The sequence below is a fragment of the Dryobates pubescens genome, chromosome 36 (genome assembly GCF_014839835.1).
Source record: "Dryobates pubescens isolate bDryPub1 chromosome 36, bDryPub1.pri, whole genome shotgun sequence".
Classification (NCBI taxonomy): Eukaryota; Metazoa; Chordata; class Aves; order Piciformes; family Picidae; genus Dryobates; species Dryobates pubescens.
Window position 1 is genome coordinate 6,529,226 of NC_071647.1, and position 14,717 is coordinate 6,543,942.

At 60.7% G+C, this 14,717-nt stretch overlaps 1 protein-coding gene across 1 annotated transcript in view; it reads right to left on the reverse strand.

Moving 5' to 3' along the window:
• Positions 1–255: 255 nt before the first annotated feature.
• The window catches only part of NMT1 (N-myristoyltransferase 1), a 30,963-nt gene continuing 16,501 nt past the window's right edge, over positions 256–14,717 (reverse strand). The window contains exons 5-12 of the mRNA XM_054176997.1: positions 14,432–14,523; positions 13,691–13,807; positions 12,430–12,600; positions 8,963–9,071; positions 7,047–7,217; positions 6,228–6,395; positions 2,947–3,084; positions 256–556 (exon numbers count right to left, since the gene is read on the reverse strand). Of these exons, the coding sequence (XP_054032972.1) occupies positions 536–556; positions 2,947–3,084; positions 6,228–6,395; positions 7,047–7,217; positions 8,963–9,071; positions 12,430–12,600; positions 13,691–13,807; positions 14,432–14,523 (987 nt within the window). The 3' untranslated portion in view covers positions 256–535. The remainder of the gene's footprint in view (positions 557–2,946; positions 3,085–6,227; positions 6,396–7,046; positions 7,218–8,962; positions 9,072–12,429; positions 12,601–13,690; positions 13,808–14,431; positions 14,524–14,717) is intronic.

Consider the following 14,717-nt stretch of genomic DNA (forward strand, 5'->3'; position numbering starts at 1 on the left):
CAAAGCATCGCTCGCACCAGTAGCCCTTGGCAAGCAGCTCGGCCGCGCTGCCGAGCCCGCGGGCAGCGCCGGGACGGAGCAGCGGGAGCCGAGCGCGGCGGGGGCGGGAGCCCAGCGGAGCCCCCGGGCAGGCGGGAGGGCTCAGCTGCCCCCCGGCGCTCCAGCACCCCGCGGGGCACAGGCGGCAGCTGCCTCGGAGAGTCAGGATCCGGCGGCGGCCCCGGGGCGGCCGCGAGCGACTGAGGTCAGTTGGGAACAGGAAAGATTTAAAATATATATAATATATACTTTTATTATTCACCCGTTAACTCCAGTATAAGCCAATCATCAGCTAGTTTCAGCAGTTACATTCCCTTGATCACGGCTTTAGGAGGATGCAATTAAACCAAAACAAAGGAGGCGGCCCCGGGCCGGCAGCGGCCGGGGAGCCCCAGGCTGCTCCGGTGCCACCTCCCCCGGCACGGCTCCGGATCCCGCGGGAAGAAGGACGATGGCAGCGCCTCCGCCGGGCACGGCTCTCCTGGCAAGGGCTTGCTTACTGCAGCACCAGTCCCACCTGGGGGGCAAGGAGACAGCAGGTCAAGAGAGGCCCCAGTGCCAGCGTCCCCTGCCCAGGAGCTGGCTGGCAGGGCTCAGCCCCAGCTGTGGGAGCTTCCAGCCTGGCCTTGGGAAAAGGGCAACAGAGCTGGGGAAGGGTCTGGAGAGCAGGGCTGGGGAGGAGCAGCTGAGGGAGCTGGGGGTGTTCAGCCTGGAGAAGAAGAAGCTGAGGGAGACCTCATTGCTCTCTGCAGCTCCCTGAGAGGAGGCTGCAGCCAGGTGGGGGTTGGGCTCTGCTCCCTAGGGTCAGGTGATAGAAGGAGAGGAAATAGCCTGGGATTGTGCCAGGGGAGGGTTGGATTGGAGAGGAGGAAAGATTACTTTGCTGCACAAGTGGTCAAGGATTGGAAGAGGCTGCCCAGGGAGGTGGTGGAGCCCTCATCCCTGGAGGTGCTCCAGAAAGGTGTGCCCATGGCACTCTGGGCCCTGGTTTGGTGGCCATGGGGGGGCTGTGGTGGCAGTTGGCCTTGCTGACCTTGGAGGCCATTCCCAACCCAAACAATTCTGTGATTCAGTTCTAGGTGGGAGCCAGGAGGGGCCTGGGTGTGTGGCTGCATGGACCCAGCCCAGCTCTCATCTGGAGAGGTGACCAATGTTTGGGGTGTGACAGGGCCAGGCAGCTCTGATTCACAAGCCAAGGGTGGGTTTAAGCCGGTGACAACAGGCCTGGGGAGAAGCTGCTACCAGGACAGGCCCCACTGCCAAGTGCTCTCCAGCTGCTGTGTGATGAGACACTGCTGGTGACAGGTCCCAGGCTGTGAGCTGCAGGAGCCACAGGCAGCCCCACCACGGGGCAGCAGCTCCCAGCAGCACTCTGCCACCCCTGAGGTCTCCCAGGGAGGAAAGGGATTGCTGGCCCCCCCCAGCAAGCCCTGGGAGCTGTCTGAAAGGCAGAGTGAGGCTGGTCTGAGGCACACTGGCTTGCACCCAGAGAGACAGAGCTGGCTTCACACCCTCTGCCAGGGGATCCAAAGCCCTGTGACTGCCATTTAGGCATTCATTAGCTGTTAATAAATTGCATTGATTAATTAGCTCTGTAGCACAGGCAGGCTGCAGGGAGCCTTCTGGTTCTGCAGCCTCCTGCTCCCCAGGGTGGCTGAGGACTGGGTAGATGCTGAACCACATCTTCAGGCTGGAGATGAACCTGGGGGCTGCTGAACAAGGGCCCAGGGCAGGCAGAGGAGGTGCCAGAGCTGAGAGCAGCTGTGTGGGGAGCAAGCTGCTGGCTGCAGGGAGAGAGCTGCTGGCCGTGGGGACAAGGTGACACCGCTGGGGTCCTGTAGCTCAGTGCTGCCAGGGACCACCCTGGCACAGCTCCCATGGTCACAGGGTCCTGCTCAGCACTGACCCAGCAGCTCTCAGGTTCCCTGGAGGGTGGCTGTTTGTCTCACTCCACCAGGACAGACAGACATGCAGGCTGAGTGGGGCACCTGGGTCCTGTGAGTGCTCCCAGGGCACAGCCACTGCTGCTGCTCTGCTCTGGGGAGGCCTCAGCTGCAGTGCTGTGTGCAGCTGTGGGAACCCAGACACAAGGAGGACCTGGAGCTGTTGGAGTGGGTTCAGAGGAGGCCACCAAGATGATCAGAGGGCTGGAGAACCTCTCCTAGGGGGACAGGCTGAGAGAGTTGGGGCTGCTCAGCCTGGAGAAGGCTCCAGGGAGACCTCAGAGCTGCATTTCAGTATCTGCAGGGGAACTACAGAAGGCTGGGGAGGGACTGTTCAGAAGGGGCTGTGGGGATAGGACCAGAGGCAATGGCTTGAAAGTGGAGCAGGGCAGGGTTAGGTTGGACAGGAGGAGGAAGTTCTGCACAGTGAGGGCGGTGAGACACTGCACAGGCTGCCCAGGGAGGTGGTGGAGCCTCCATCCCTGGAGACATTCAAGATCAGACTTGTCGTGGCCCTGGGCAGCCTGCTCCAGCTGGAGGTGTCCCTGCTGACTGCAGGAGGGTTGGGCAAGGTGACCTTGGAGGGTGCCTTCCAACCCAGTGCAAGCTGTGAGTCTGTGACTGTTGCAACCTCCAGTGTCACATCTGTCACCCTGCACTCCTCTGCCTTCCTCCTCTCTGTACCTGGCCTCCTGCCACAGAGGGAAGAGGTCATCTGTGCAGAGATGTGTGAGGTCAGGGACTCTGGACCTGCAGTAGCCCAAGAGTTAAGCCCAGCCTGGGTGGCCCAGTGGTGGCTGCTCCTCCCCAGGGACCCCCTCTGTGCAGGCACAGCAGAGCCATTGCTGCCTGTGGCACTGCAGTGACAGCAGCTGGGAACACAGAGCTGTGTGTGCCAGCAACCTCAGCTCCTTGGGGACAAGCCCCCTTTTGCCCTGCAGCCTGGGGACCCCACAGCACTGACCTTGTCTGGTGCCATGCTGGGACACTTCCAATTGTAAAGGTAATACTGCAGGTTCCCATCCCCAATCCCAAACTTCAGCTTCTCCAGGAAGGTTTTGTTTTCCATGAGGTCCAGGGCGTTGAAGACGTCGAAGCCTTTCTGCACAGCCAAGACATGGAGACAGGAAAGCCATCAGCCCCTCCTGCTCCTCTGCTGGAGGGCTTCCCCTTCCTCCCACCCACCAAGCTCCATCACCTCTCCTCTCCTGCACAGCTCTGCAGCCCTACAAGAAGGGACTGAGGCCACCAGGGAAGAGCCTGGCGGTGACTGAACACCCAGGACTGCCCAGGGAGGACAGGGCAGGGATTGTCCCCCCTGGGCTTGGCCTTGGGGAGGCCATGCCTTGAAGGCTGGGTTCAGATTGGGGCTCTCACACTCAGAAGGATTTTGAGGTGCCAGAGTGTTTCCAGAGAAGGGCAAGGAAGGTGGGGAAGGGTCTGGAGAGCAGGGCTGGGGAGGAGCAGCTGAGGGAGCTGGGGGGGTTGAGTCTGGAGAGGAGGAAGCTGAAGGCGACCTCATCGCTCTCTATAGCTCCCTGAGAGGAGGCTGCAGCCAGGTGGGGGTTGGGCTCTGCTCCCAGGGAAGAAGGGATAGGACAAGAGGAAAGGCCTCAAAGTTGCCCCAGGGAGGTTCAGGTTGGCCATGAGGAACAATTTCTTCCCCTGGAGGGTTGCCAAGGCCTGGCCCAGGCTGCCCAGGGCAGTGGTGGACTCCCCATGGCTGGAGGGGTTTCAGAGCCCTGGAGCTGTGGTGCTGAGGGCCAGGGCTTGGTGGTGCCCTGGCAGTGCTGGGTGAGGCTGGGGCTGGATGGTCTGAAAGGGCTTTTCCAACCAAAACAATCCTGTGGCCCTGTGCTGCTCCCACCCTCACTCCAGGCACTGGGGACAGGTCACAACACTGCTGTGGCAGACACTGAGCTCAGCTCACCTCCAGCTGGAAGCTTCAGGCTACCCCTGGATCCCTCTCCTGGGCAGCAGAGCAGCCAGGACTGGGGGTTGTACATCCCTGGGCACAGGCCCTGCCCCATGGCTGGCACTCTCCACAAACCCAAGGGTGGCCAGGTGAGCACTGAGCTGCCTGGTGCCCCTTGAGCTCCATGGCAAGCTTCCTGGTGCCTAGGGAGATGCCCAGTGGAGCTTCCTGGTGCCCAGGAAGATGCCCAGTGGAGCTTGCTGGTGCCCAGGGAGATGCCCAGTGGAGCTTGCTGGTGCCCAGGGAGATGCCAAATAAAGCTTCCTGGTGCCCAGGGAGATGCCCAGTGGAGCTTCCTGGTGCCCAGGGAGATGCCTGTTGAGCTTCCTGGTGCCCAGGGAGCTGTCTGGTGCCCAGGGAGATGCCAAATAAAGCTTCCTGGTGCCCAGGGAAGCTGCCTGGTGGGCTTGTTGGTACCCAGGAAGATGCCCAGCGGACCTTGCTGGTGCCCAGGGAGCAGCCCAATAAAGCTGCCTGGTGCACAGGGAAGCTGCCTGGTGCCCAGGGAGATACCCAGTGAGGCTCCTGGTGCCCAGGGAGATACCCAATAAAGCTTCCTGGTGCACAGGGAAGCTGCCTGGTGCCCAGGGAGATACCCAGTGAGGCTCCTGGTGCCCAGGGAGATGCCCAATAAAGCTTCCTGGTGCCCAGGGAAGCTGCCTGGTGCCCAGGGAGATACCCAGTGAGGCTCCTGGTGCCCAGGGAGATGCCCAATAAAGCTTCCTGGTGCACAGGGAAGCTGCCTGGTGCCCAGGGAGATGCCTGTTGAGCTTCCTGGTGCCCAGAGAGCAGCCCAATAAAGCTTCCTGGTGCCTGAGGAGCTGCCTATTGACCTTCCTGGTGCCCAGGGCGCTGCCTGGTGCCCAGGGAGATGCCCAATAAAGCTTCCTGGTGTCCGAGGAGCTGCCTTATGCTCAGGGAGCATGCCCAGTGGAGCTGCCTGGTGCCCAGTGGAGCTGCCTGGTGCCCAGGGAGATATCCAGTGAGGCTCCTGGTACCCAAGGAAGCTGCCTGGTGCCCAGGGAGATGCCTGTTGAGCTGCCTGGTGCCCAGGGCGCTGCCCAATGGAGCTGCCCAGGGGAGCCTGCTGGTGCCCAGGGGAGCCGCCCAGGGGAGGTGCCCGCTGCCCAGGGGAGCCTGCTGGTGCCCAGGGGAGCTGCCCAGGGGAGCTGCCCAGGGGAGCTGCCCAGGGGAGCCTGCTGGTGCCCAGGGGAGCCGCCCAGGGGAGGTGCCCGCTGCCCAGGGGAGCCTGCTGGTGCCCAGGGGAGCTGCCCAGGGGAGCCTGCCGCTGCCCAGGGGAGCTGCCCGCTGCCCAGGGAGGTGCCCGCTGCCCAGGGAGGTGCCCAGGGGAGCTGCCCAGGGGAGCCTGCCGCTGCCCAGGGAGGTGCCCGCTGCCCAGGGAGGTGCCCGCTGCCCAGGGAGGTGCCCAGGGGAGCTGCCCAGGGGAGCCTGCCGCTGCCCAGGGAGGTGCCCACTGCCCAGGGGAGCTGCCCAGGGGAGCCGCCCAGGGGAGCCTGCCGCTGCCCAGGGGAGCTGCCCGCTGCCCAGGGAGGTGCCCAGGGGAGCTGCCCAGGGGAGCTGCCCGCTGCCCAGGGAGGTGCCCGCTGCCCAGGGAGGTGCCCAGGGGAGCCGCCCAGGGGAGCTGCCCGCTGCCCAGGGAGCCGCCCGCTGCCCAGGGAGGTGCCCAGGGGAGCTGCCCAGGGGAGCCTGCCGCTGCCCAGGGGAGCCGCCCGCTGCCCAGGGGAGCTGCCCGCTGCCCAGGGGAGCTGCCCAGGGGAGCTGCCCGCTGCCCGGGGAGCTGCCCGCTGCCCAGGGGAGCTGCCCAGGGGAGCCTGCCGCTGCCCAGGGAGGTGCCCGCTGCCCAGGGGAGCCGCCCGCTGCCCAGGGGAGCTGCCCAGGGGAGCTGCCCAGGGGAGCCTGCCGCTGCCCAGGGAGGTGCCCGCTGCCCAGGGGAGCCTGCCGCTGCCCAGGGAGCTGCCCGCTGCCCAGGGAGCTGCCCGCTGCCCATGGGAGCCTGCTGCTGCCCAGGGGAGCTGCCCGCTGCCCAGGGAGCTGCCCGCTGCCCATGGGAGCCTGCTGCTGCCCAGGGGAGCTGCCCGCTGCCCATGGGAGCCTGCTGCTGCCCAGGGGAGCTGCCCAGGGGAGCTGCCCGCTGCCCAGGGAGGTGCCCAGGGGAGCTGCCCAGGGGAGCTGCCCGCTGCCCAGGGAGCTGCCCGCTGCCCAGGGAGCTGCCCGCTGCCCGGGGGCGCCGCCCGGCCGCCGTGGCTCACCGACTTGGCGAGGATGAGGGCATCGCTCATGAGGTCGATGAGAGGAGTCTTGGTGTGGACGTTGTAGAAGGAGTAAGCAGCTTTCAGGCTCTTGTGGGTCGGGTGGTTCATGATGGTGGAGGGCAGTGTGTAGAAGCTCAGGAAGTCTGTGACCTCCCCTGGGGCGCTCTGCAAGCCAGAAGTGACAAAGCTCAGCACAACACAGGCAGGAGAAAGCCCTGCCCAGGGCCTTGGAGCAGCTGAGCGAGGCACAGGCTCTGTGCCAGGGGGCTGAGGGGAGCCCAGGATGGAGAACCAGCCTCCAGCAGCTCTCCTATGGAGACAGAGAGCTGGGGCTGTTCAGTCTGGAGAGGAGAAGGCTCTGAGGAGACCTCATTGTGGCCTTGCAGTATCTGAAGGGGAAAGCTGGGGAGGGACTTTTGAGGGTGTCAGGGAGGGATAGGACTGGGGGGGATGGAGCAGAACTGGAAGTGGGGAGATTGAGATTGGCTGTGAGGAAGAAGTTGTTGCCCATGAGGGTGGTGAGAGCCTGGCACAGGCTGCCCAGGGAGGTGGTGGAAGCTTCACCCCTGGAGGTGTTTGCAGCCAGGCTGGAGGTGGCTGTGAGCAACCTGCTGTGGTGTGAGGTGTCCCTGCCCATGGCAGGGCTTGGAGCTGGCTGAGCCTTGAGGTCCCTTCCAGCCCTGACAGTTCTGTGATTCTACAAACTCCCACCCTGGAAGGCCATCTCACTGCTCAGGGCAGTCAGCTCCCTGCTCACCACACACTGTGCCAGTGAAGGCAGCAGCAGCAGCAGCTGCTCTTGCCCCTGCCCCTCACCTCTACCACGAAGGTGTCGATGATGTTCTCCTGAGGTAGGAACCAGTGCTCCACCTCCTCGCGGCTCATGACAGGCGTCAGGTGGAAATGCTTCAGGTACTCAGTCAAGAGCTTGTGCACAGCAGAGACATCTCTGTGCTCCATGGGCCGCAGGCCAGGGGTCTTGGGAGTCTGCAGAAAGGGGGACAGAGGGTTTGTGTGGCTTGCAGGGGGGCTTTGAGCACCCAGGGTGTTACAGGTGCAGGGAGCAGCGCCCTAACTGTCCAGGAGTTTTCCCATGGAACTGAGGTGCAGGGGGATGGATGAGCTCCCCAGGAGGGTGCTGAGACACAGGCTGCCCAGGGAGGTGGTGGAAGCCTCATCCCTGGAGGTTTTGATGTGGCTGTGAGCAACCTGCTGTGGTGTGAGGTGTCCCTGCCCATGGCAGAGGGGTTGGGACTGGCTGAGCCTTGAGCTCCCTTCCAACCCTGACAGTTCTGTGATTCTCTCAAAGGGGCTGAACAGAATACAAGTGATGAAATTTCTTCCATTTCATTGGTTCTGTCTAGTTGGGGAGCACAGCTTGTCCTCTCCCTTCTCCTGTTTCCCCCCTCTTTGCCTCCCTTCTGTGCTTTGTTTTCACCTCTCCCCAGCCAGCCATCGTTTGGGCTGGTGGCAAGAACAGTGGCTGGGAAGAGAGGGAGAGAGCTCAGCTGGTACACAGCCCTCTGGGCTTTGGCTGGGGAAGGGTTTGTGGCTCCTTTTGTGTACAGGGGGAGAGCTGAGCTGTTGCCTAGCTGTGCTGCTGTATGTTTACCACCTTTTGGATTCAGTGTACTTCTGTATTTAATCTGCTTTTGTGAACACTGTCTTCATTGAACTTCCAAACCCTGAGCACCTGTGGTTATTTCCCTTGGAGGGCACAACTCCACATTCTGTCTGGTGTAAACCCACCACCCAAGGGCTCTCTGACAAGCAGCACAGAGATGTTCCCTGCTTAGATCAGCCCATTTCTAGCACCACAAGCCAGCACTCTGCCCCCCAGCCCTGCCTGCCCAGCAGGAGGGATGCAATTGGCTGTGACACCGATGGCAGAGAGCACAGAGGGTCCCAAAGCCCCATGAGCCAGGCCGAGTCCTGCTGGAAGTGGCCTCCTCCCCACTCACAGCAGAAGGTCTCTGCTTGCCTCCAGGTCTCTCCTCCCCCTCACAGCAGTGGCAGGCTGGGAGATGTGCCCCAGGCACCCCAGGGAACTGCCTGATGTTATCTGGGATTGAGTTTCTAATCCAGGGTGGGGATGGCTCAGGATCAAGCCCCAGGATCAAGCAGCACAAACTGCTCCTGGCTCTGAGCTCCTGCGCAGCCACAGGCAGGTAGAGAGAGCAGCTGGTGCCTGTGCTGCCCAGCACCAAAGCAGAGCTCTCCAGCCCAAACAAGCAGCTCTGACCGACAGAAGGGAGCCAAGAAGGTCGGGGAAGGTGGTGGCAATTTGAATGCTTTGTTTGTTTGCTCTCCTGCATCCAGCTGGGGAACTTCCCCAGCAGGACAACAGCAGTGACAGAACCAATCAGTCTGACTGAAGAACGAGAGACTAACCCAAGCCAAGGTCACTCCCAGGCTGTGTTTGGGCAGATGAAGGCTGTCACATCTGCCTTCTCCTTTTACCAGGAGGACAGGGTATGACTCACCACGGAACAAAAGCTCACAGGGTCCTCTAGCTGCAAGGCTTTGCCCTCCAAACGCAGGTCCCCAGGGCAAACTAAGCAGAGCGAGACAGCTGAAGCGCGGTGGCTCCACGGGGCCCTTCAGCACACCGAGCAAGCCCCAGGACTCCAGGCAGAGGACTCCAGGTTTGTGTCCCCACGTTCCCAGCCCTCACCCCCTGCTCAGGGAGGAGCAGCTGGTGAGCTCTGGCTCGGCAGCTGGCTGGCACCCACCTCGGGCAAGCGGTAGAGCTTCATGGTGCGTTGCATAGTCATGTTCCTGCTCAGGTGCGAGAACTTCACCTCGATCAGCTTCCGAGGGTTCAGGGACCGGTGCCAGTACCTGCAGAGACACCCAGGGTGAGAGACTTGCTCCTGAGTGCCATGCTCTGAGCCAGGGGCCTTTCTAAACAAAACACCAGAGAGCTGAGTCCAGCAGGAGGACCACAGTCGCAGAATCACAGCATGCCAGGGGCTGGAAGGGACCTCGGAAGCTCATCCAGTCCAACCCCCCTGCCAGAGCAGGGTCACCCAGGGCAGGGCACACAGGAACACAGCCAGGTGGGGCCAGAGAGGGAGACTCCACAACCCCCCTGGGCAGCCTGCTCCAGGGCTCTGTCACCCTCACAGGGAAAAAAACTTTCCCTCCTGTTTCCATGGCACTTCCTCTGCCTCAGCTTCCACCACTGCCCCTTGGGCTGGCATTGGGCATCCCCCAGCAGAGCCTGGCTCCAGCCTCTGGGCATCACCCTGCACAGCTTTAGCAACAGCAATGAGGTCACCCTCAGGCTCCTCCTCTCCAGGCTAAAGAGCCCCAGCCCAGCTCCCCTCAGGCTCTCCTCCCAAGCAAGATGTTCCACTGCCTTCATCATCTTTGTGGCTCTGGGATGGACTCTCTCAAGCAATTCCCTGAGGTCCTTCTTGACTTGAGAGGTCCAGAACTGGACACAATATTCCAGCTGCAGCCTCACCAGGGCAGAGCAGAGGGGGAGGAAAACCTCTCTTGACCTACTAACCACAGCCCTTCTAATCCACCCCAGGATGGCATTGGCCTTCTTGGCCACCAGAGCACATTGCTGGCTCGTGGTCCAGGGGATGAGTTTGTTACTCAATCCCACAGCTCTGCTGTCTCTTTATAAGCTGGCAGCAAGGCCAACTCCTTCTCTTCTCTCCCTCCTGTTTGCCCTCCAGAGAGTCTCTCCTCTGCTAAACCAAGAGGGAGTCCAGGCCTGTTCATGGCCTTCAGAGACCTGACTAACTTTCTCCTGCACAATTACAGCCTGCTTAGGCCAGGGAGACATTGGAGGGGTAGGAAATGAGCACTGCCTGGGGTCTGTGGTTTGGTATGAGGGAAGGTTTGGGGGATTTTCATGTATCCTGTGTATGTATTACAGGGTCTGGAGATCTGAGAGTCCAACCCCCTGCCAGAGCAGGGCCATAGAATACAGCTCAGGTCCCACAGGAACACATCCAGACAGGGCTGGGAAGGCTCCAGAGAAGAAGACTCCACAACCCCTCTGGGCAGCCTGCTCCAGGGCTCTGGGACCCTCACAGTGCAGAAGTTCTTCCTCATACTGAGGTGGAACCTCCTGTGCTGGAGTTTCCATCCATTGCCCCTGGGCCTATTCCAGGTCACAGTGAGCAGAGCCTGGCCCTGTCCCTCCCTCCTGACCCCCAGCCCTCAGACATTGATCAACTTCCCTCTCAGTCTTCTCCTCTTCAGACTAACCCCCCCAGAGCTCTCAGCCTCTCCTCCCCAGGCAGTGCTGCAGTCCCTTCAGCATCCTTGCAGCCTCCCTTGGACTCTCCAGCAGATCCCTGTCCCTCCTGAGCTGGGCAGCCCAGAGCTGGATGCAATACTCCAGGTGTGGTCTCACCAGGGCAGAGTGGAGGTGGAGGAAAACCTCCCTGGCTCTGCTGGCCACACTCCTCTGAATGCAGCCCAGGACCCCATTGGCCTTCTTGGCCACCAGGGCACATTGCTGCCCCATGGAGAAGCTGTTATCCACCAGCACTCCCAGCTCCTTCTCCCCAGGGCTGCTCTCCAGCAGATCCCCTCCCCACCTGCACTGCTGCAGTTTATTCTTCCTTCCCAGGGGGAAGGTTGGAATGTGGGAAAAAGGAGGGATTTGGGATAAAATTATGCACAATCACCCCCAGGTCTCTCAACCTCTCCTCCCCAGGCAGTGCTGCAGTCCCTTCAGCATCCTTGTAGCCCTCCCTTGGGCTCTCTCCAGCAGATCCCTGTCCCTCCTGAGCTGGGGAGCCCAGAGCTGGATGCAGTATTCCAGGTGTGGTCTCACCAGGGCAGAGCAGCAGTGCAGCATTAGGTGTTAAGGGTTTGTGTGCTGTGTATTCTCCTGTCTATTTTGGAGCACAGTTCCTGTATCTCTCTCCAATGTTCCTTCCTTTGGGAGTAAGAATTATTTCTGTCAGCTCTTTAAACCAAGACACTGAGCAGCAGGATGGGCAGGAGGTGCTCGTAGCTGCCATGAGAGGGCAGGTGAGAACATCAGGCTGGCTGCAGGAGGCCAGCAGCTCCTGCAGGGAGCGACAAGGGCAGCCTGAAGCATTCATGCTGCAGCAAGTCTCCTGTCTTGTGATACATGAGCAGCTTAGGCAAAGCTTAATCCTGGAAGGATTGGGTGGGGAGGATGAAACTGGGCTGGCATGAACTTGAACACTGGAAGTTCCATTGAAGCATGAGGAGAAACTTCTTTACTTGGAGAGCACTGGAGCAGGCTGCCCAGACAGGTGGTGGAGTCTCCATCTCAAGGTACATCTGGGGGTGCTGGTTGAGAGTAGGCTGAACAGGAGCCAGCAGTGTGCCCAGGGGGCCAAGAAGGCCAAGGGTATCCTGGCCTGCAGCAGGAAGAGTGTGGCCAGCAGGAGCCAGGAAGTCCTTGTGCCCTGTGCTCAGCACTGCTGAGGCCACAGCTTGAGTCCTGTGTCCAGTTCTGGGCTCCTCAGTTTAAGGACATTGAGAGACTTGAAGGTGTCCAGAGAAGGGCAACAAAGCTGGGGAGGGGTCTAGAGCACAGCCCTGGGAGGAGAGGCTGAGGGAGCTGGGGTTGCTTAGCCTGGAGAAGAGGAGGCTCAGGGGAGACCTTCTTGCTCTCTGCAACTCCCTGCAGGGAGGTTGGAGCCAGGTGGGGGTTGGGCTCTTCTGCCAGGCAGGCAGCACCAGAGCAAGAGGACACAGTCTCAAGCTGTGCCAGGGGAGGTTTAGGCTGGGTGTTAGGAAGAAGTTCTTCCCAGCAAGAGAGATTGGCCACTGGGATGTGCTGCCCAGGGAGGTGGTGGAGTCCCCATCCCTGGAGGTGTTTAGGAAGAGCCTGGCTGAGGCCCTTGGAGCCATGGTTGAGTTGATCAGATGGTGCTGGGTAAGAGGTTGGACTGGATGATCTCGAAGGTCTTTTCCAACCTGGTCTATTCTATTCTATTCTATTCTATTCTATTCTATTCTATTCTATTCTATCCTATCCCCACCTGGATGTGTTCCTGTGTGACCTGCCCTTGGTGACCCTGCTCTGGCAGGGGGTTGGACCTCTGGAGGTCCCTTCCAACCCCTCCCGCTCTGGTTGTGTAAATCGCTCTCTCTTATCCCAGAGGATCCCACACGCACTACAGGCCAGGGAGAGGAACTCAGCAAGGGAAGGCCTGCAGACCACCAACCTCTTTGGAGAAGCACAGACACTCACCTGCAAGTCCCCACAGGCTTTGGCAGCACCACTCCTGCCGTGTAAACAGCCTGGAAGATCCCCTCCAGGTGCACCCTCCGCGTGATCTCGCGGATCAGCACCGGAGCCACCCGCTTGGAGCGCAGCTTTTTGTGCACACACAGGAAGTTGATCTCCACCATCTTCTTCTCTCTTGGGAAAGAAACAATGGAGAGCATGAGACACAGCTGCCCTGACCCTGAGGGCAGGTTGAAACCACAGCAGGGGAGATTTAGGTTGGACATCAGGAGGAAGTTCTTCATAACGAGGGGGGAGACAAACCGGAGCGGGCTGCCCAGGGAGGTGGTGGAGGCTCCGTCCCTGGAGACATTCAAGATCAGCCTTGGTGGGGCCCTGAGCAACATGACCTGGTTGGAGGTGTCCCTGCTGAGTGCAGGAGGGCTGGACAAGAAGACCTTTGAGGGTCCCTTCCATCCCATTGATTCTGTGACCTGAGAGGGTTGGTCCTGTACCCTGGGCAAGCTACTTTCAGCCCAGTCAAGAGACAGAGTAGTCAAAGCCTCAGGAAAGGCTGAGGAGCAAGGGATGGGTTTGGAGAAGTCTCCTTTAAGCTGTTATCCAAGATATTCCCAGGGAAAAATGGGTCTCCATCTAGCTCTGGAGGACTCCTGGGAGGCAGAGCTCTAAGCTGATCTCCCTCATTCAGGAAGCAGCCTTCACAGCTGTTGACTACAAGACTGAGACTTGGGGCTGTTCAGTCTGGAGAGGAGGAGGCTCTGAGGAGACCTAATTGTGGCCTTCCAGTAGCTTAAGAGGGCTACAGGAAAGCTGGGGAGGGACTTTTTAGGGTGTCAGGGGGTGATAGGACTTGGGGGAATGCAGCATAACTAGAAATGGGTGGATTCAGATTGGATGCTATGAGGAAGTTGTTCCCCATGAGGGTGGTGAGAGCCTGGCACAGGCTGCCCAGGGAGGTGGTGGAAGCCTCCTGCCTGGAGGTGTTTGCAGCCAGGCTGGAGGTGGCTGTGAGCAACCTGCTGTGGTGTGAGGTGTCCCTGCCCATGGCAGGGGGTTGGGACTGGCTGAGCCTTGAGCTCCCTTCCAACCCTGACAGTTCTGTGATTCTTTGCCCTTGCACAGAGCTTCACTGCACACCTCAGACACTCCTCCAAGCAGCACAGCATCTCCACAGTGGCTGGGCTGGGTCAGGGAGGACAGTGCAGGCAGACTCCCTGAGCACTCCCAGGAAGCCCCAGCTGGGGGCAGGGTGAGCAGCACTCACGTGTCATAGATGTGGATGGTGGCTGGGATGGCGCTGATAAATCCAACCAGCTTCTTGCTGGACACAACCCTGACTCCACAGTGCCACTGGGGCAGCCAGCCCGGAGGACGCAGTGCCCTGGGGAACAGAAAGGCTTCCTGAGGCACACCCCATCAGAGGTCCTCAGGGTACCTGCTCCTGCCTCCCCACCCTGCCCTGGGACACTCTGTGTCCTGCTCCAACTGCCTGACACAGCCCTGGGTTTGCAGGCAGGAGAGAGAGAGAGAGAGGGTGCCAGAGAGGTGACACAGCAGCTCTGCCAGGATCTAAGGCAATTCCGTGGCCACCCCACGGCCGAGGCAAGTTCTCACTTGTGGCACGGGAGGAAATCCACATTCCTCCATCCAAAAACGCCCTGAGGAAGCAGCAGCTCTGCTGCAACACATCTCCAAGTGTTAGTGCTGGCAGCCTTACTTGGCAGCCACCTTCACCCTGCAGCTCCAGGCACTGGGAAGCTCCTCAGCTGCTTGGGAATTTAACGCTCGAGGGAACCACAGAAGAAGGGAAAAAACCCAATTTGAGGCTTCCATATCTCCAAGAAGCCAGGGCTGGGCGAGAGGAGCCTCCCCCCACAGGGTACCTGGGACAGCACAGAGGGTGGCAGATGGGGAAGGAGAGGTTTTGGAAAGGAGGGAGAGCAGCTGTGGTGCTGTCAGGGGGGGATCAGGCTCGGCAGCCTGCGGCGGCGGAGCTGCCACTCACCACAGCAGGAACTCGGGGGAGTAGTCGAAGCGGAACATGTTGTCATCATCCTCCACATAGTTCTCATTCAGGAGGGTGTACAGCTCCTTCAGCTGCAGCAGCACAGAACACACAGGTCAAGGCACTCACCTGGCCAGCACACAGCCCAGGTGCCCCCCAGGCAGGACCCTCGGCTCTGCGTGTGGCCCTGCTGCAGGCTCCGGCCAGGACACAGATCCAAGCTGCTGCCCTCAGGGCACCTCGCAGGGAGTGGAGGTCACAGCCTGGAGGGCTGTGTGCACTTTAA